This window comes from Giraffa tippelskirchi, chromosome 2, assembly GCF_054371585.1.
Source record: "Giraffa tippelskirchi isolate mGirTip1 chromosome 2, T2T-mGirTip1v1.2.pri, whole genome shotgun sequence".
Classification (NCBI taxonomy): domain Eukaryota; kingdom Metazoa; phylum Chordata; class Mammalia; order Artiodactyla; family Giraffidae; genus Giraffa; species Giraffa tippelskirchi.
In genome coordinates, this window is record NC_137276.1 from 180,824,673 (window position 1) to 180,845,580 (window position 20,908).

The 20,908-nt window shown below is 40.1% G+C and overlaps 2 protein-coding genes across 2 annotated transcripts in view; one reads left to right on the forward strand and one right to left on the reverse strand.

Moving 5' to 3' along the window:
* MYH15 (myosin heavy chain 15) overlaps positions 1-20,908 on the forward strand; it is a 176,419-nt gene that overhangs the window by 104,838 nt on the left and 50,673 nt on the right. Inside the window, exons 25-29 of the mRNA XM_081572251.1 lie at positions 6,760-7,002; positions 8,037-8,213; positions 9,891-10,036; positions 13,430-13,520; positions 16,894-17,283. Coding sequence (XP_081428377.1) covers positions 6,760-7,002; positions 8,037-8,213; positions 9,891-10,036; positions 13,430-13,520; positions 16,894-17,283 — 1,047 coding nt within the window. The remainder of the gene's footprint in view (positions 1-6,759; positions 7,003-8,036; positions 8,214-9,890; positions 10,037-13,429; positions 13,521-16,893; positions 17,284-20,908) is intronic.
* Positions 1-20,908, reverse strand: part of HHLA2 (HHLA2 member of B7 family) — a 227,471-nt gene that overhangs the window by 21,206 nt on the left and 185,357 nt on the right. Inside the window, exon 11 of the transcript XR_014077516.1 lies at positions 18,199-18,287. The gene's annotated coding sequence lies outside the window, so the exon portion shown is untranslated. The remainder of the gene's footprint in view (positions 1-18,198; positions 18,288-20,908) is intronic.

Below are 20,908 nucleotides of genomic sequence, written 5' to 3' on the forward strand. Positions count from 1 at the left end.
GGCATTTCACATGATATACTCTACATATAAGTTAAATAAACATGGTGACAATATACAGCCTTGACATACTCCTTTCCTGATTTGGAACCAGTCTGTTGTTCCATGTCCAGTTCTAACTGTTGCTTCCTCACCTGCATACAGGTTTCTCAAGAGACAGGTCAGATGGTCTGGTATTCCCATCTCTTTCACAATTTTCCACAGTTTGTTGTGATCCACACAGTCAAAGGCTTTGGTGTAGTCAATAATGCAAAAATAGATGTTTTTCTGGAACTCTCTTGCTTTTTCGATGATTCAGTGGATGTTGGCAATTTGATCTCTGATTCCTCTACCTTTTCTAAATCCAGCTTGAACATCTGGAAGTTCACAGTGCACACAGTATTGAAGCCTGTCTTGGAGAATTTTGAGCATTACTTTGCTAGCGTGTGAGATGAATGCAATTGTGTGGTAGTTTGAACATTCTTTGGCATTGCCTTTCTTTGGGATTGAAATGAAAACTGACCTTTTCCAGTCCTGTGGCCACTGCTGAGGTTTCCAAATTTGCTGGCATATTGAGTGCAGCACTTTCACAGCATCATCTTTTAGGATTTGAAAGAGCTCAACTGGAATGCCATCACCTCCACTAGCTTTGTTTGTAGTGATGCTTCCTAAGGCCCACTTGACTTCACATTCCAGGATGTCTGTCTCTAGGTGAGTGATCACACCATTGTGGTTATCTGGGTCGTGAAGATCTTTTTCGTATAGTTCTTCTGTGGATTCTTACCACCTCTTCTTAATATCTTCTGCTTCTGTTAGGTCCATACAATTTCTGTCCTTTACTGAGCCCATCTTTGCATGAAATTTTCCCTTGGTATCTCTGATTTTCTTGAAGAGATCTCTATCTTTCCCTTTCTATTTTTTTCCTCTATTTCTTTGCATTGATCCCTGAGGAAGGCTTTCTTATCTCTGCCTTGCTATTCTCTGGAACTCTGCATTCAATGGGTGTATCTTTCCTTTTCTCCTTTGCCTTGCCCTTCTCCTCTTTTCACAGCTATTTGTAAGGCCTCCTCAGACAATCATTTTGCCTTTCTTTTTCTTGGGGATGGTCTTGATCACTGCCTTCTGTACAATGTTACAAACCTCCGTCCATAGTTGTTCAGGTACTCTGTCTATCAGATATAATCCTTTGAATCTATTTTTCACTTCCACTATATAGTCATAAGGGATTTTATTTAGGTCATACCCGAATGGTCTAATGGTTTTCCCTACTGTCTTCAATTTAAGTCTGAATTTAAGTCCGAGACAGAACTGTGTTGGGTGTCTCCTGAGGAGGTCCGGGTCAGCAGGGGATGGATGCAGGGGCAGGGGGTCTGGGTGTAGTAGACCTGGGTATGGCATAAGCCCTCTTGGAGGAGGTTGCCATTAACCCACCATAGAGCCACCAGAACTTACACAGGACTGGAGAAACAGACTCTTGGAGGGCACAAGCAGAACTTTGTGTGCACCAGGACCCAGGAGAAAGGAACAGTGACCCCACAGGAGACTGACCTAGTCTTGTCCATGAGTGTCCAGGAGTCTCTGGTAGAGGTGTGGGTCAGTGGTGGCCTGCTGCAGGGTTGGGGGCACTGAGTGTAGCAGTGCATGCATGGGACCTTTCAAAGGAGGTGGACATTATCTTCATTACCTCCACCATAGTTTGGCCTCAGGTCAAATAATAGGGAGGGAACACAGCCCCATCCTTCAACAGAAAATTAGATTAAAGATTTACTAAGTATGGCACAATAAAGTAAAGTAATGCTCAAAATTCTCCAAGTCAGGCTTCAACAGTACGTGAACCCTGAAATTCCAGATGTTCAAGCTGGATTTAGAAAAGGCAGAGGAGCCAGAGATCAAATTGCCAGCACCCATTGGATCATCGAAAAAGCAAGAGAGTTCCAGAAAAACATCTACTTCTGCTTTATTGAGAAAAAGCAAGAGAGTTCCAGAAAAACACCTACTTTTGCTTTATTGATTATGCCAGAGCCTTTGACTATGTGGATCACAACAAACTGTGGAAAATTCTTAAAGAGATGGGAATACCAGACCTGAGAAATCTGTATGCAGGTCAGGAAGCAACAGTCAGAACTGGACATGGAACAACAGACTGGTTACAAATAGGGAAAGAAGTACACAAGGCTGTGTATTGTCACCCTGCTGTTCAACTTATATGCAGAGTACATCATGAGAAATGCTGGGCTGGAAGAAGCACAAGCTAGAATCAAGATTGCCAGGAGACATATCAATAACCTCAAATATGCAGATGACAACACCCTTATGGCAGAAAGCAAAGACGAACTAAAGAGCCTCTTGATGAAAGTAAAAGAGAAGAGTGAAAAAATTGGCTTAAAGCTCAACATTCAGAAAACTAAGATCATAGTATCTGGTCCCATCACTTCATGGCAAATAGATGGGGAAACAGGGGAAACAATGACAGACTTTATTTTGGGGGGCTCCAAGATCACTGCAGATGGTGACTGCAGCCATGAAATTAAAAGACCCTTTCTCCTTGGAAGAAAAGTTATGACCCACCTAAACAGCATATTAAAAAGCAGAAACATTACTTTGGCAACAAAATTCTGTCTAGTCAAAGCTATGGTTTTTCCAGTAGTCATGTATGGATGTGAGAGTTGGACTATAAAGAAAAGCTGAGCGCTGAAGAATTGATGCTTTTGAACTGTGGTGTTGGAGAAGACTCTTTAGAGTCCCTTAGACTACAAGGAGATCTAACCAGTCCATCCTAAAGGAGATCAGTCCTGAGTATTCATTGGAAGGACTGATGTTGAAGCTGAAACTCCAGTACTTTGGCCAGTACTGAAGCGAAGAACTGACTCATTTGAAAAGACCCTGATGCTGGGAAAGATTGAAGGTGGGAGAAGAAGGGGACGACAGAGGGTGAGATGGTTGGATGGCATCACCAACTCAATGGACATGAGTTTGAGTAGGCTCTGGGAGTTGGTGATGGACAGAGAAGCCTGGTGTGTTGCAGTCCATGGGGTTGCAAAGAATTTGATATTACTGAGCGACTGAACTGAACTGAACTGAGCGTGGACCTGCCCATCAGAACAAGACCCAGTTTCCCCCTCAGTCAATCTCTCCCATCAGGAAGCTTCGATGTTTTTTATCCTTCTCCATCAGAGGCAAACAGACTGAAAGCCACAGTAACAGAAAACTAACCAATCTGATCACATGGACCAGCCTTGTCTAACTCAGTGGAACTATGATCCATGCTGTGTAGGGCCACCCAGGGTGGACGGGTCATGGTGGAGAGTTCTGACAAAATGTAGTCTGCTGTAGAAGGGAATGGCAAACCACTTCAGTATTCTTGCCTTGAGAACCCCATGAACAGTATGAAAATGCAAAAAGATAGGACACTGAAAGATGAGCTCCCCAGGTTGGTAGGTGCCCAATATGCTACTGGAAATCAATGGAGAACTAACTCCACAAAGAATGAAGAGACAGAGCCAAAGCAAAAACAGCACCCAGTTGTGGATGTGACTGGTGATGGAAGTAAAGTCTGATGGTGTAAAGAGCAATATTGCATAGGAATCTGGAATGTTAGGTCCATGAATCAAGGCAAATTGCAAGTAGTCAAATAGGAGATGGCAAGAGTGAATGTCGACATTTTAGGAATCAGTGAACTAAAATGGACTGGAATGGGTGAATTTAACTCAGCTGACCCTTGTATCTACTACTGTGGGCAAGAATCCCTTAGAAGAAATGGAGTAACCATCATAGTCAACAGAAGAGTCTGAAATGCAATACTTGGATGCAATCTCATAAATGACAGAATGATCTCTGTTCATTTCCAAGGCAAACCATTCAGTATAACAGTAATCCAAGTTTATGCCTCAACCAATAATGCTGATGAAGCTGAAGATGAATGGTTCTATGAATACCTACAAGACCTTCTAGAACTAACACCCAAAAAAGGTGTCCTCTTCATTATAGGGGACTGGAATGTAAAAGTAGGAAGCCAAGAAATACCTAGAGTAACAGGCAAATTTGGCCTTGGAGTACAGAATGAGGCAGGGCAAATGCTAGCAGAGTTTTGCCAAGAGAACGCACTGGTCATAGCAAATACCATCTTCCAACAACACAAGAGAAGACTCTACACATGGACATCACCAAATGGTCAATACCGAAGTCAGATTGATTATATTCTTTTCAGCCAAAGATGGAGAAGCTCTATACAGTCAGCAAAAACAAGACCAGGAGCTGACTATGGCTCAGATCATGATATCCTTGTTGCCAAATTCAGACTTAAATTGAAGTGCCATTACTCATTCCCTTTCATTAATATTCCCCTTCTCTAGCTACCCAGACCACTGTTATCCTCAAACATTCCAAAGGCAGGTATGAAATTATATCCTTCTTTATTGTATTCTCCACCCCGCTTAGAACAGTACTAAGTTAAAAAAATACTGGGTTCAAATGCAACTATATAAATAGTAATTTTTCTTGCTGTTTGGACTTATTGAAAACAGAGAAAATTTAGTAATTTTAGACTAACCCAGGTTATTCTTTTCTTCTGGGCCTGTGCTACCCATTGATGGCCATATTTTACATGAGAATTTACATTCAGACTCACACTTCTGATATTTATCGTAACAGTGGTTCTAGAATTTTAGTGTTTATCAGCCTCACCTGGGATTCTTGTTAGAACTACAAATTCCTGGGCCCCACTCAAACCTACATTAAGGTCCATACTGTGAGAAACACAGCTTGTAATGTCATATTTTGTCTGGCTTATGAGAAAGGCAGGTTTGAATAAAGGAAAGACAGAGGTTTGAGTAAGAGTAAGGTAAGTTTGAATAGGAGAAAGGCAGGTTTGAATAATAGAAAGGCAGGTTTGAATAAGACCCAGCCTCCTAGTTTTCATCAGTCTTCCTCTCAACAAAGAGAGGGGCCAGTGCTACTTGGGCTGATGTAGGGATAGAAAAGGACCCGACTTTTGAAGGGAGCAGAGGGTAAAAGTTTGGGATATATGATCAAAGAGCATAGGAAATACATGAAGCCAATTCCAGGACAAATCCAGGAAGGCTGAGATGGGTTCAAATTGTAATTAATTTAAAAAGCTGAATTGGCTATGAAATATTTTATCATCGTTGATTTTTAAGAAACACAGCTCAATATAGTACAAATCAAGGAAACAAGGATTCTTTTAAAATCATTCACTAACGCAAAACTGAGTGAACCCATTTCAATTAGCACTGAGAGTACGTGAGAAAATTACTGCAGGGGAAAGGATGTCCCTGCTGTTAAACTGTTACACCACTGCTTGGCTGGCTTCAGACACGCTGTCATGTTTAATGAGGGGATCGATGATAGTCGATTGGATTGTCCTCTTCATTTGGTGATGGTGACAGGTCCTATACACATGCTGAATGGAAGAGAGCAAACAGCTGTTCTGCTTGTCAACTGGGGTGCTGCTGCTGCTGCTGCTGCTAAGTCGCTTCAGTAGTGTCCAACTCTGTGCGACCCCATAGACGGCAGCCTACCAGGCTCCGCCATCCCTGGGATTCTCCAGGCAAGAACACTGGAGTGGGGGTGAACTGAGATCAAATGTCCCCCGTGTTGCTCAAGCATTGGAACTTCTCTGATTTGCAAGAATCCTTCTGCTTCCATATTTTTGTTTTTAGCTTAGCCCTTCTTTTGGTCTTCAGTGATGTTGGAGATTCACTATGCTATGTCTCCCATCTGTGCCTCCTTCAGCACCACTTGTTATACAGATAGGATGAGAGTTAGCCAGAAAAGCCTGGATTTTTGTTTTTTTCTGCTCTTGGTCTAAGTAGATGCAACAATTTAAGCCAAGTAACTAGTTAGGTAATAGGTTACTGAAATTGCACAGGATGGATGAGGTCTAGAGATGGAAGATAGAGATATGAGTGAAGTTATGTCTCAACAAGACCTACAGTAATTAAGAACTTGCTCACAGAGAAGAGGTTTCATTTAGCTTCTAAATGGAGACAAATGAGAGGAGTTCAAAGTTACAAAAGGTGCTTTTGTAGCAGAAGGACTCAGCCCCTTTGTTTTCGACTTAGTCCATAACACTGAAACAGTGGGCCACTTAGCAAGGGTAAGTTGAAGCAGTACGTTTGAAAAGATAAAAGGAAGGAGGATTTTGCACTCTCAATTTACTACTGGCAGAATCATCGAGAAAAAGATTTTAGTTGGAAATAATAGTGAAATCTAGTTAGTGATGTGCAAGGAACCTCATGAATTCTAAATTCAACCTATGAATAATATACAGCCCAGCTCTATTTATTAGAAGATGTTTATATACTAAACAAGTGCATCAGGACCCTTATAATAATATGATAAATATTCTATTGTCTGAGGGGACAGAGCTTTCCTCAAAGACTGTATTCTGAGCAGGTACCACCCTCAAACTATATGCCCACAGGGATGCTTCCAGTAGCTGTGATTTAATCAGCACACTGCTGATTTTTGGAGGCATGTTAGCTCCTTTAGGCCACTAGGATTCTATTAAGTGCTTTAGAAGAGGTAATCTAATCTATTGAATGGCCTGAAAGATCGAAAGCACCTCCAAACACAAGCAACTCCTCCACTTCTCAACAATAGGATTGGGGAACTGGGAATATTATTTCAACTGCTTAGGAAAGGTACGTGAAAGTGCTGGACAGAGGGCAGGCAATTATCTCTTTGCTATGTGTTGAGCAGCATTTCTCCTAGCTGATAAATTACTTCCAGCTGTTGGCAACAATTTTCTCCTCATCATGGCAGGAGCGAGAGACCCTGGCAAATGTTGAAGAGCAGTGCGAGTTGCTGATTAAATCCAAGATCCAGCTGGAGGCCAGCGTCAAGGCTCTGTCTGCGCGGGTGGAGGAAGAAGAGGAGATAAATTCCAAGCTGACTGCCAGGGGGCAGAAACTTGAAGATGAATGTTCTGAGTTGAAGAAAGAAATCGATGACCTGGAAACACTATTGGCGAAGTCACAGAAGGAGAAGTGTGCTACAGAGCTCAAGGTACTTTTTCTATGATGTCAGGAAGGTCTAGATGCCTGAATTCCACACTCCCAATCGGGCTTTGGAACCAAGCTTGCTTTGTTTAAATTAATGAACATAGTGGTCTGCAATTTTACCGCCCTAGAAGTCAGAACTGGCATCGAATGAGGACCTAATTCAAATTTCCAGCTTGAATTTATGGAACCCCACTTAATCTCCCAAATGAAACATTTTCATTTGTTCTGATCTTATTGCATCTGAAATCTGATAGAAAGAGTAAAACAGTTTCACTGGGCCTCTAAGAATTATTTTTTGGAAGGAGAGGGAGCAGGATGCAGCTTACTGAAAGGTGCTTTGGTATGTGTCTTAGTCCCCACCTCGGTTGTTGATTTGGAGTTTGAACTTGAGATGTCATTTTAATTCCAGTTAAAACTTTTTTTCATTTTCTTTGAGGTTTTTAACTTGTGTATCTGTATATAGATTGAAGTTAGCTAAGGAATCTGTATCAAACATTTGATTGAAAAAAGCTTCCAAAATAATATCATAATTTTGGCGGATGATTAAATAGCAACTCTTGTACATCGGTCCCTTTTATAAAAAGCACATGGGCCTGATATAAATGGCTTCCATTTTTGCCTATTTTATCAGCTGGACCTCTTCTCTAACTGCCACTTTCTTAGGATCTTGAGGCACAACAAGATTAATGTGTGCTCTGAATACTCAAAAGAAAGCTAAATTACCTTTAGTGGTGTTCTTGCTATACAATAGCATGACACTGAAAACTAGCCGTCCATGGACCCATGCTGATAATATTTGATTAACCAGAACACCCCATTCCCTGACTATGAGAGATAACAGATCATTCGTGTCTGTGTGTAAAAGAAAATGTGAATTTAAAGTTTTAAAACGCTCAACAGAAATTTGGCTACATGTGATTCCTTACGACGGTGGATATGTCATGAGATTTTTGGTCCTAGAAAAGAGAGGAGATGGCCCTCTGCATTTATGCCCCTGCTTCCAGGAGCGGTTCTCATGGCACTGTTGTCTTCTGGCAGGTCAAGAACCTGACTGAGGAGGTGGAGTCTCTCAATGAGGATGTGAGCAAACTGCATCGAGCAGCCATGGCTGCACAGGAGACCCACCAGCAGACCCTGGAGGACTTGCACAACGAGGAGGAGAAACTCCACACCCTGAGCAAGGCCAAGTTGACACTGGAGCAGCGAGTGAATGAGGTCAGTAGTGATATGTCTGCCTAGTTAGCTGCCTGTCTACATCTATAGAAACCTTCACTTTTTACTTAGTTAATTTATCTTGACATTTTCATGAAAACTTGGTAGCATGGTTCATTTCCCTCATTATTTAGAAATAGAGGTGAACCACTACAGTGGAAGAGAGGCCCCAGTATGTGTTCTGTCTGGTGTTAAATGAAACTTTCATAACAACCCTGGGCAGTGGAAGAATACTGAGATGAATCGTGAGGCGGGAGCACTCTACATGACTGACTTCCCCGCAGAACCTGGTGTTTTGCCCCGCAAATGTGCTGGTGCTCTATCTGACGCTAGCACTGAAGGATCGCTTAAAGGCCCCATGTCTCCAGCAGTGCACTGAGGTTTATTATAGAAGAAAGATACGTAAGTCACAAGCTGTGTTCTACCAACGCTATTGGAATATACTTGTAAGATTCTGGAGACAGTGCTTCTGTTCTGCTTCCCAAACCCTGTGAAATAAAGATGTTTCAGACCAGTCTCAGAGGGTAGGTTCATCACGCTTCCTCTCTCCTCCCCAGCTGACAAGAGTATATGCATTCACTGTTTTATTAGTCCCCAAAGCTTAGCCTTTATAAAATTGCTGACAAGTGTGGTTAGTTGTGTTTTTTTTTTGATTATCTGCTTCTTTTTCCTTGTGCCTCTCTATCAATTTTCCTCTGTTACCTATTAATTGTCTCACTTCTTTTCCTATTTCCATGGATACATATCTTACAAAGCCTCAATATGGGAATTTGTTGGTTGTGTGCACACAACACACACACACTCGCACACGTGTATTTTCACACACTTGTTCTCTCCTACAGTTCATTTATTTTTGGGTTTTGCATATGCCTTCCAGAAATTCTCTCTTCTCCCCTATTTGAATTTTATATTTTTGCTGCTTACAGGAAATAGCTTCTATTGTGGCAGAGTTAATATATCAATGAAAAATAGCCATATTGTAACTATTATTTTGCCTCCTGCTAAACTGACCTCAGTATCATTGTTGGCAACACTAATCTGGACAGAACTGTAGTATTCTGGTCACCTTGCTGGAGGTACCAGAAGATGACATAATGCTGTGGACCAGAGAGGGTACCAGGGTGGTGAAGGAGAGTATGGAAATTATGTTGTGTGAGATGCATTTGAAATGGTCAGTGATGCTGAGTTGGGAGACTAAGGACAGCTGCCTAATATTCATGAATGGTCACGTGGAGACAGATTTGCTTGGTGTTGCTCCAGGGAGTAAAGCCTAGATTTGTGGGATGGATTTACAGAGACTATTTTGGCTTCTTACGAAGAAGCACTCCTGAGTAAATGGACTTATCCACCCATGAAATGAGCTGCCATGTGAAGAAGTGAGCTTCCCATCACTGGAAAGCTATCAAACAGGGTCTCACTAGACATTTATTATTTGTTTTTTCTGTATTCTAGAGCACGTATTCCTTAATCTCTAAAGATTTCCTTTGTCACTGACTTATAGATTATTCTGTAATCCCATTGATGTGTGCAACATTTTTCTTTAAATATCTACATAACTGGGCATCATTTGCAGACTCTGCTTATATTTTTCTTTTTCCAGAAGGTAAGTGGTTAATGAACATATCTGTAAAGTATAAACTTAACCTATATATTGGGCTCAATAATATCTCCTTTTGTCAGCTTGAGGGTGCCCTTGAGCAGGAGAGCAAAGCGAGAATGACCTGTGAGAAGGAAAAGTGCAAAGTGGAGGGCGAGTTAAAGCTGAGCCAGGAGAGCATGGAGGACCTGGAGAGCAGGCAACTGCAGCTAGCAGAAGAGCTGAGGAGGTGAGCCACCTTTCTGTGGACACGAGATTCTGGCAGACCTTATATTGAAGGAGACAGTTCTCTCACTGTGTTGATCCCAGTGACCCTAGGGCCAGATATCTCAAGATCTGCAGGGGAGGATAAAAAGGATAACAAGCCTAGGAAGTTGAGGGTTTTTTATTTTTTGCTAGACTTTATGAGATTATTCTTCTTTTTATAATTATATAATAACCTACAAGAAAGTAATTGAAAAGTCTGACTAGCAGATATGAATGAAAGGTGTAAGACATAGCAGATGCAAATTATTAGAATTTGAAGTTACAAGTCAAAAAATAAAAGTGGCTCACTTCTTTTACTCATGAGATCAATGGCCTAAAGTAAAAAATAAATCAAAAATAAATTCTAATGTGAAGTCCCATATACCCTCTGATCATTTTTAAAAACAAAACAAAACTTGTATGCCAGATGTAACTTCATTAGACATTTACACAACTTTTTTGGTCTAGTAATTTACTTTTTAAGTATTAAACTTTAAAATTGAAAGCATGATCAAAATGAACAGACTTTCAGTTCATGCAGATTCCCAAGGAGCTTAGGGCAAGATGGCCCTCTCAGTTGAATTTCATTATTCAGTGAAACAGATTTTCTTACCTTGTCCCTTTTGTCTCCCTCTGTTTAGCTAGACTTTCTTCTAACCACTAGGGATTTTCAAGTTATTTGAAATAGATCAAATAAGAAAGGGCAACAGTGAAATCTAAGAATAAGATAAGGCCTGTCTGAAGTGGAGAGCACACTGGTTGTTGGCACCCACAGTGAAGAAGAGAATCAATGAGCAGCTATGAGCTTCTGGTTTTCCCATCTGTGTATACGAGTTTCCATGATACATGCTTGTGGTCAGACTGGATTAACACCCTATCAATAAGTTACTAAACTTGATAGGTGTTTGTAGACTTGATTAATAGCTTATCAATAAGTGATTGAACTTGATAGGTGTTTGGAAAAGATAAAATAAGTAACCCTATGAATGGAATGGAACAGTGAAAAGCAAAATGATGATACAGTTCCTTCAGCATTTAATTTTGAAGACTGTTTCAGTTTGGCAAAGAGAAATGATACTCCATGTCCTTGTAGGCCACAGGTCAAAGAGCTCTGGCATTTTAGAAACCTGTGTTTTGAGGAAATTATGAATTTATTATATAACCTTTTCTTTAAATGGACCTGTGTATACATGAAAACTTAATATATGAAAATGTGGCATTTTAAAATGGTGATGAGAAGATAGAATACTTAATAAATAGTGCCAAGATTATTAGCTATTCCTCTTATGAGATAGAAGTTAAATTTCTTCCTCATGCTATTCACACACACACAAATCCAGTTGCATTAAAGAATTAAATGCAAAAATAAAGCTATAAAATCCTTAGAAGATAAAGCATTATTCACAATAGCCAATATGTAGAAACAACCTAAATGCCCATTGAATGAATGAAGAAAATATGATGTATACATTTAATGGATTATTATTCAGCCACTTTTTAAAGGAATTCCTGCCCTATGTGACAACAGGAATAAACCTGAAGGACTTTATGCTAAATTAAATGTCAGCCACAGAAGGACAAATGCTGCATGATTCCATTTATAGGAGGCATCTAAAAACAGTCAAACTCCTAGAAACAGAGTAGAATGGTGGTTGCCAGGGTCTGGGAGGCAGGGGAAATGCAGAGTTGTTCTTCAGTGGTTATAAAGCTTCCATTAGGCAAGATGACTGAGTCCTAGAGATCTGTGTGATGTTCTGCCTATAGTTAATATTGTATTGCACACTTAAATATTTGTTGAGAGGGTAGATCTCATGTTAAATGTTCTTCAGTTAAAAAAAAACAATTAAAAGACAATATGGGTGGTAAGTCTTAGGAAATTGGCAGGCCAGACTTCCTGAATAAGTCACAAACCCCATCCAAAGGCATAAAAGAACTATGCTGATAAACTTGACGTTAATATACCAACATTTTAAACATTTAGTGGCAAAAGCCAACATAAATGAAGTTGGAACAAATTTGAAGCAGATATCAAAAAATAAATATCAAGAATATTAAAGGAAAACCTGTAATTCAATAATTAGATGAACAACCTAACAGAAAAATGGACAAAGGACACAAGTGAGCAGGTCATTTGTTTTATTGCCCATTTTAAAATCCTCATAGTTGATAACACGCTGTTGTCACTAGTAAACAAGGACATTCATAATAAAACAGTGACACACTAGAAGTGTGCTAACATTAAATGTGAATGTAGAGAAATAACCTCACACTGCTGTTGGAGGCCAAAGTTATAAGTTTTTAGATACATACCTATACCTGATACAGCAATTCCCTCCTCAGTATCCACTCTAGAAACACATGTACACAAGAGTGCACACATATGAATAACATTATTTGTAAAAGTAAAATTTAGGGGGAAAACTCAGTGCTTATTAATAGGGAAATGGATAAGAAAACCACATAATATCTAAGTCATAGACTAGTATTTCACAGTTAATTTCTAAGTGAAGTAATCTATGTGTGGGCTTCCCTGGTGGCTCAATGGTAAAGAATCTAACTGCCAAGCAGGAGACATGGGTTCGATCCCTGGATCAGGAAGATCCCCTGGAGAAGGAAATAGCAACCTACCCCAGTTTTCTTGCCTAGGAAAGCCCATGTAGAGAAATAACCTCAGGAGGAGGAGCCTGGCTAGCTGTAGTCTTTGGGATTGCAAAAGAGTCAGACATGACTTAGCGACAAAACAACAACAAATCCATGTGTAGGCCAAAGTGGAAAAATCTCCGTGTGTTATTGGGTTAAAAATGTTGTACAGGGACTTCCCGGGTGGTTCAGTGGTTAAGAGTCTGCCTTGCAAAGCAAGAGATGTGGATTCGACCCCTCTTTGGGGAACTGAGACCCAAATGCCACAGAGCAACTAAGCCTGGCACCACAACTACTCATCCTGTGTGCTCTGGAGCTTGTGAGCCACAACTAGGAAGTTGCACTGCAACAAAAGATTCCTAGTGCCACAACTAAGATTCAACACAGTCAAATAAATAAAATTAATATTAAAAAATGTGGAATTATAAATCTAAATGTATATAATATTATACCATTCACAGTAAAGAAAATGAAACTATTCCACTGATACATAAGCACAAACCTATGTCAATACTTAGAAAAATGTCCAGAAGGAGCCACATCAAATTGATTATGGTGGTTACCTCTAGGGAAGAAATAGAATCTGGGTATAATAGCCAAGAAGACTTCAGCTCTAGATGTAATAGTTGAATTTTTACAATGAATGACTTCATATATTATTACAATAATTTGAAGACTATTTAAACAAAATGTTATTACTCTGAGCAATTTCATTTGACAACTCTTTCCCTAACAGGAAAGAATTAGAAATGAATCAGATGAGTTCAAAGGTGGAGAATGAGAAAAACCTGGTGGCTCAGCTTCAGAAGATGGTTAAAGAGTTCCAGGTGATCATTTATCAAATACCTGTGTGCATCTGTACTTCAATCCCTGGTTGATGACTGGTGCTTCAGTGACAAATGTTCTGCCAAGGTAGCCATAACTCTAGCCAACTATAGACAGAGGCAGAAAAGAACGGTGGTTGAGAAGGTAACCTGGCATTCTACAGATAGGTGACTCTGGGGAATATTACTGTTTAATCTTAGATTTCCTTATCATGAAAATAATAAAAACAAATAGCTAATATGTTGAATGTTTGACATAAACTAGGCATTGCACTAAACCCCAGAACATCTATATTTTTACTCATTAATCCTCCTGACAACCTTTGAACTAAAATGTAACTACATTTAAGTGGTAAACTCAGTGCCTGACCCATGGTTAGCATTCAGTATTAACAATTTAATTTTTTATGATGATTAGTCTTTGTGATTGTAAGTCAATTACACTGAAAATCTGTTTTGTAGCTACTTGTAGCCTCAAAACATTATTTGATAATGGGCAGCTATTTATAAGTTTAGACTATGTGACTGTTTTATACTATATTACCACATTATGTTGTTCAGTTGCTAAGTCATGTCCAACTCTTTGTGACCCCGTGGACTACAGCACACCAGGCCTCCCTGTCCTTCACTGTCTTCTGGAGTTTGCTCAAACTCATAGGAAGTTGGTGCTGCTATCCAACCATCTCATCCTCTGTTGCCCCCTTCTCTTCTTGCTCTCAATTGAGTCAGCTCTTTGCTTCAGTACTTTGGCCAAAGTATTTGAGCTTTAGCTTCAGCATCAGTCCTTCCAATGAACATTCAGGGTTGATTTCCTTTAGGATTGACTGGTTTGATCTCCTTGCAGTCCGAGGGATTCTCAAGAGTCTTCTCCACATTATAAAGTAATTTAAAACATATAACTCCTCACATACACATGGAGATGGGTTCTTTTCCTTTGGAGCTAAATAGTTATCTCATTAATGTAGCTATTACTCAAAATAATTTTGGAATTTTTTCCTGATTATTACTTTCTGAGATCACAATAAACTGTGGAAATCACAATAAACTGTGGAAAATTCTGAAAGAGATGGGAATACCAGACCACCTGACCTGTCTCTTCAGAAACCTGTGTGCAGGTCAGGAAGCAACAGTTAGAACTGGACATGGAACAACAGACTGGTTCCAAAGAGGAAAAGGAGTACGTCAAGGCTGTATATTGTCACCCTGCTTATTTAACTTATATACAGAGTACATCATGAGAAATGCTGGGATGGAAGAAACACAAGCAGGAATCAAGATTGCCAGGAGAAATATCAATAACCTCAGATATGCAGATGACACCACCCTTATGGCAGAAAGTGAAGAAGAACTAAAGAGCCTCTTGATGAAAGTGAAAGAGGAGAGTGAAAAAATTGGCTTAAAGCTCAACGTTCAGAAAACTAAGATCCTGGCATCTGGTCCCATCACTCCATGGCAAATAGATGGAGAAACAGTGGAAACAGTGTCAGACTTTATTTTTTTGGGCTCCAAAATCACTGCTGATGGTGATTGCAGCCATGAAATTAAAAGACCCTTACTCCTTGGAAGGAAGGTTATGGCCAACCTTGATAGCATATTTAAAAGCAGAGACATTACTTTGCCAACAAAGGTCTGTCTAGTCAAGGCTGTGTTTTTTCCAGTGGTCATGTATGGATGTGAGAGTTGGATGGTGAAGAAAGCTGAGCACCACAGAATTGATGCTTTTAAACTGTGGTGTTGGAGAAGACTCTTGAGAGTTCCTTGGACTGCAAGGAGATCCAGCCAGTCCATCCTAAAGGAGATCAGTCCTGGGTGTTCATTGGAAGGACTGATGTTGAAGCTGAAACTCCAATACTTTGGCCACATCATGCGAAGGGTTGATTCACTGTAAAACACCCTAATGCTGGGAAGGATTGGGGGCAGGAGGAGAAGGGGACAACAGAGGATGAGATGGTTGGATGGCATCACTGACTCGATGGACATGGGTTTGTGTAAACTCTGGGAGTTGGTGATGGACAGAGAGGCCTGGCGTGCTGCGATTCATGGGGTCACAAAGAGTCGGACACGACTGAGTGACTGAACTGAACTGAACTTTCTGAGACATTTGAGTCAAATACGGCCAGTCTCCTTGCTTTATGGATGGGCTTTCAGACAATATTAATCTTCAAGCAGTTGCCTATCATATTTACCAGACTTCTCTTCAAATGATAGTTGATCCAAAAAAATATTCAATTTATCCAAAATACAAACTTTATTACCCTGATGATTTAAAATAATGCTCCAAAGATTATTTCTAAGGAAATATTTTAGAAATGTTTGATCTGGTTAGAGTATTGTTTGGAATGAAGGTACTGTATCTCAAGATAACTAACTGGAAGGGGATCACGATTACTTGGGTGTGAAAATCATAAATTTTTTAGCACCTTCTCTGCCACAACTCATCTATAGATTAGATAGCCTTACTTATTTGGTTTGGTCTAAAAATTAGCTTCCTTTTAGCAATCATACTCTTACTTAATGGAAAGAAAAGTATATTCTGAAATAGAAGTCATTCCTTTTTTCTTCTGCCCTAACCTATGCCTAATTATTTAAGGTGATGTCAATGACCATCATCAGTTTTACTGTCCTGTCCCACAATGATGCTATCAAGATTTGTAGAGCTATTTGCCCTTACACCAAAAGACTTCTGGGCTCTGAGAATTCTTATCACTGCTTTTCTTTGTCTTGTAATTCTGCTTCTAATAATATTAGGTTACTACCCCAATTAATAGTCCCATTCCTCCACCAATTTTAATTTGTTACTTCAACTTTCCTGCTACTTGAAATCACCTTCAGACTAAGAAACCAAGTAACCAAGTTTGTCAGAATTTGTATAAAATTAAACTGATGCTGTTTCTTATGAGTTAGCTGCTTGAACTCAGGGGTATTTAGTCTGTTGATGAGATTTTTGCCCAGGTTGCCAATAGTTAAGGTTTTCAGGTAAATAAATTTCAGATAAATGAGGTATTGTAGATAAAATTTATCATGTTATTTTTTATAAGCTCTCCTTAAAGTGTTTCCTTGTTATATGAAAGATATTTTCTAGTCCTTTGCAAAGTGCTCTTTGTTAAAATGTCCTCTTCACGTATGTAATCTAATGAGGTTGCTCATCACCAGGGTCTGGGAAATTGGGAGGAATTACAAATTTTAATTCTTGTCTTGGTACTGCTTTAGAGAAAATTACTTAATTTCTCTGTATTCTATCTTCTTTAGCTATAAACAAGAGCCAAAAGTGTTATGTTGTTTTGCTTAGTTGTGAGAAAAAAAAATACAGTAGAGCTCTTGAATATAAAATATGCTACAAGTGCTTAGTGAAAGTTAAAATTATTTATTGCTATAGACTCAGATACAACTTTTGAAAGAAGAACTAGAAGCTGAAAGGACCACTCGAGCCAAGGTAGAGAGGGAGAGAGCTGACCTCGTCCAAGAACTGGAAGACATGAATGAGAGGCTGGAGGAGGCAGGAGGTGTCAGTTTGGCTCAGCTGGAGATAACTAAGAAACAAGAAACAAAATTCCAGAAGCTCCGCCGAGACCTGGAAGAGGCCACACTGCACTTTGAGGCAACCTCTGCCTCTTTGAAGAAGAGACACGCAGATAGCCTGGCTGAGCTGGAGAGCCAGGTAGAAAATTTACAACAGGTCAAGCAGACACTGGAAAAAGACAAGAGTGACCTGCAGCTCGAAGTGAACGATTTCCTGACCCACATTGAACAGATGACCAGAGCTAAGGTAAAGAACATTTCCAAGCCCTCCTTGAAGATTTAGGACATGGAAGTAGGCAGAGAAGGGAAAGGGAGAGAAAGTTAAAGTAAATTGGTGACTCAAAATACCTGCTAATGGAAGCTAGAGATCTTCAGATTGGCTAGATCAGGTCTAATCTCAGGCATTGCTGAAGTCCCATGACCATCCCCTGAAGGTAGCCTGACAGTGGCTTCTGACCTTATTGGAATTCCAGTCTGTGTTCCTTGTGGGTCTTTCTGGTGACGACACAGTAAGTAGGCTGGACAAGGGATGCCACTAACTTGTGCATGGTGTGTGTGTCTCTCTTTTTTCAATTGGAGGATAATTGCTTTACAATGTTGTGTTAGTCTCTGCTGTACAATAACCAGAATCAGCTATAAGTATACATATGGCCCCTCCCTCTTGTGCCTTCTCCTCCCACCCCATCTCACTCTTCTGGGTCATCACAGAGCACTGAGCTAAACTCCCTGTGCCATACAGCAGCTTCCCACTAGCTGTCTGTTTTACACACTGTAGTGTATATATGTCAGTGCTACTCTTTCAATTCATCCCACCCTCTTCTTTCCCTCCCTGTGTCTACAAGTCTGTTCTCTATGTCTCCATCTCTATTCCTGCCTTGCAAATAGATTCATCAGTGGTGTTTCTCTCTTGAAGGATGGCTTTGAGTTGGGAGCACTCCAAGGGGGAGCTCAGGAACTTTAAGTCCATCCGAACAAATGGTGGTACAAACAGCTTTGGGGAAAGTGAAGAGCTTTTTCTCCTTTGTGTCCTCCGGCATCTCTTTAATAAGCCAACACTAGGAGAATTTTCACATGTTCTTTCTTCACCGAGCCCATTAATCTCTACTCTGCCAGCTCTCATCTCAAATGACTAGTATCAGATCACAGGTAAGAACCTCCTTACCTTCTGGAAGTTGAGAGGAGCCTTAATTGAGGCCATGCAGAGCAAATAACTGGTGCCAGATTCTTCCTGTGAACAGAATCTGTAGTCATCTGGGAAGACAAACCAACAACAAAGCTTGATCTTTAAAGACGGCAGCCATAAAAATGTAGAATTTCTTCAGAGATACTGAGTGACTCCTGAAATGTTTAGCATTAATTTCCTCTAAATACCACATTGAATAGAAAGAAACACAACTACCCTGCTTTTCCTTCTCTGTTTTTCTCTCTGCTGTGCCTGCCATCCCACCTTCAATTATCATAAAATATAAATCTAGTGAGGACTTCGGACCTCTCTTCCTCTGTCTCTTCTGTATGCTGCATTTTGTTTGGATTCTGTCTTCAACTCAGCAATGAAAACATTCTCACTCCTTGCCCTTGTAGGCTTTATCTTCCTTTGTCAGTCCAAGTGAGCACTAGAAGACCTTACTCTTAGCCTTTCAGGAACTCTTCTGTTGCTATACATTTTAGTAGGAAGTCATAAAATCATAAGACCATTGATCGATTCACCATAAATCCATACTAGTTATGTATGAATTTTATACTTACCAACTTCCTCTGGAATTTCATTGCTGCTCAGAAGTTCTTTATTCTTCTAACTTGGTTAATTTTAAAACAGAAACAAAAATCTTTCCTCAGACTCCAACCCTGCCTTCCGGAATCCATCCTTTTACTAAATGTTAACACTTAACTGATAAGATTAAGACCATTCATTATAACTTCTCTCTTCACCTTATAAGATATTCACTCAGCCATTTCTTTCATTCTTGCTCCAAAGAATAAAATATTCTTCCACATAACCATTATTCACATATTAAAAAACAAAAGACAGACTTTTCCATACTAAGGGTAGTATTTTGAGAGAAAAGCAAAGCCTGTCCATGTCTGTCTTAATCTGACTCCTTGACCAGAGAATAATGTTCTATTTATCTATTGATATGTAACAAATCACCCCCAAAACCTTGAAGTTAAAACAATAATTTATTATTTTCTCTCTTGGTTCTGGGGCTTGACAGGCTTAGCGCAGATGGTGTTTGAGACTCAAATCATCTGAAGGTTTATTCACTCACCTGTCTGGCTCTTGGGCTGGGATAGCTGGACAGTTGAGGGCTGTTTGGAAATGTCTCTTTCCATGTGACCTCTCCATGTAGCTAGCTTGGCTTTCCTCACATTGTGGTAGTCATAGGGGAGCTGGACTTCTTACATGGTAATTCAGGGCATTAAAAGCAAGTATTCCAAGAGACCAGAAGCTGCAAAGACTCTTGTGAGTTTGGCTTACAGTATGGTGGAGTGATTCTGTGTGACTCCCAACAGTGATGAGTCACAGGATAGGGTCTACACATGGGTGTGAATACTAGAGAGTGTGTGCCTCATTGGTGTGCCTTGTTTGGAAACTAGCTCCCATAAGTCAGTGTATACCTCACTACCTCCTCACTCCTTTAACCCCTGCAATGTCTTTTATTTCCCCTGACTGGGCTTCCCTGGTAGCTCAGACAGTAAAGAACTGCCTGCAATGCAGGAGACCTGGATTCCATCCCTGGGTCAGGAAGATCCTCTGGTGAAGGGCATGGCAACCCACTCCAGTATTCTTGCCTGGAGAATCCCCTGGATAGAGGAGCCTGGTGGGCTACAGTCCCTGAGGCTGCAAAGAGTCAGACATGACTGAGTGACTAAGCACACATCTTAAGAGTAGTTTCTTAATTGGTTCTTGCAAAGATCAGTAATGTCTCTTTTTCCTCAAATTAGCATGTCTAAAGCCAGACTCACCTCTCCTGAAGCTGACATATAATTCCACCAGCACCCTGTTTCTTCCGTCACCCAGACTCTCAGCCTAGAACTATTTATTTGTTTCCTCTCTGTTCTTTGCTTTCCAATCAATTCTTACAGAAGGTCAATTTTGTACTGTCTTGTAATTTTTCATTACATTCCCACTCATATGTAAGAATTTCATTATCTCTTAACTGGATTATTGCAGAGTTTTCTAAATTATCTTTTTTTCCAATCTATTTTAAATAGTACCCATTGAATATTTTGAGAGATGCGTGGCTCTGTGGAAGCATGTCCCTGCTTCAGAGTGAACTCCACACTTCTGCCCTTTAAGGTACCCTATAGCCCATGATCTGACTCCACTCCTCCTGCCAGTTTTAGATTCTAGAACTTTGTTTCCTGGACCCTCTACTCCTCTACTTCAGCCATGCTAGAATGCCTGCCTTCCATCAAATATCCATTTTCCCACCAATGTGCCTTTTCCAAGCTAAACTGTCCCTCTGGAGTGCTCAAGTTCAACTTCCCTTATTAAAATTTTACCTGAATTCTTTTTTTTTTCTCTCCTATCGAAGAGTATGATCTGCCTTTCTGTGTGTCTGATGTCCTCTGCCAGCATTCACAAGTTGTTTTGTGGAATTTGCTCGGCGTCTAAATGTTCTTTTGATGAATTTGTGGGAGAGAAAGTCGTCTCCTTGTCCTATTCCTCTGCCATCTTAGGACCGCCTCCCTAAAATTTTACCTGAATTCTTTTCTGAATTTTTGTAGCACTTTTGACATCCCCTTTTGTATTGCTGCATTGTAATCTTTTCAGTTTGCTTCAGTAGAAGACATCTCTAAGGTAAAAACTAGATCTTATTTTACTCATGTTTAGTAAGTGCTTTCCATAATCTGTACACTCAGTTACTAGC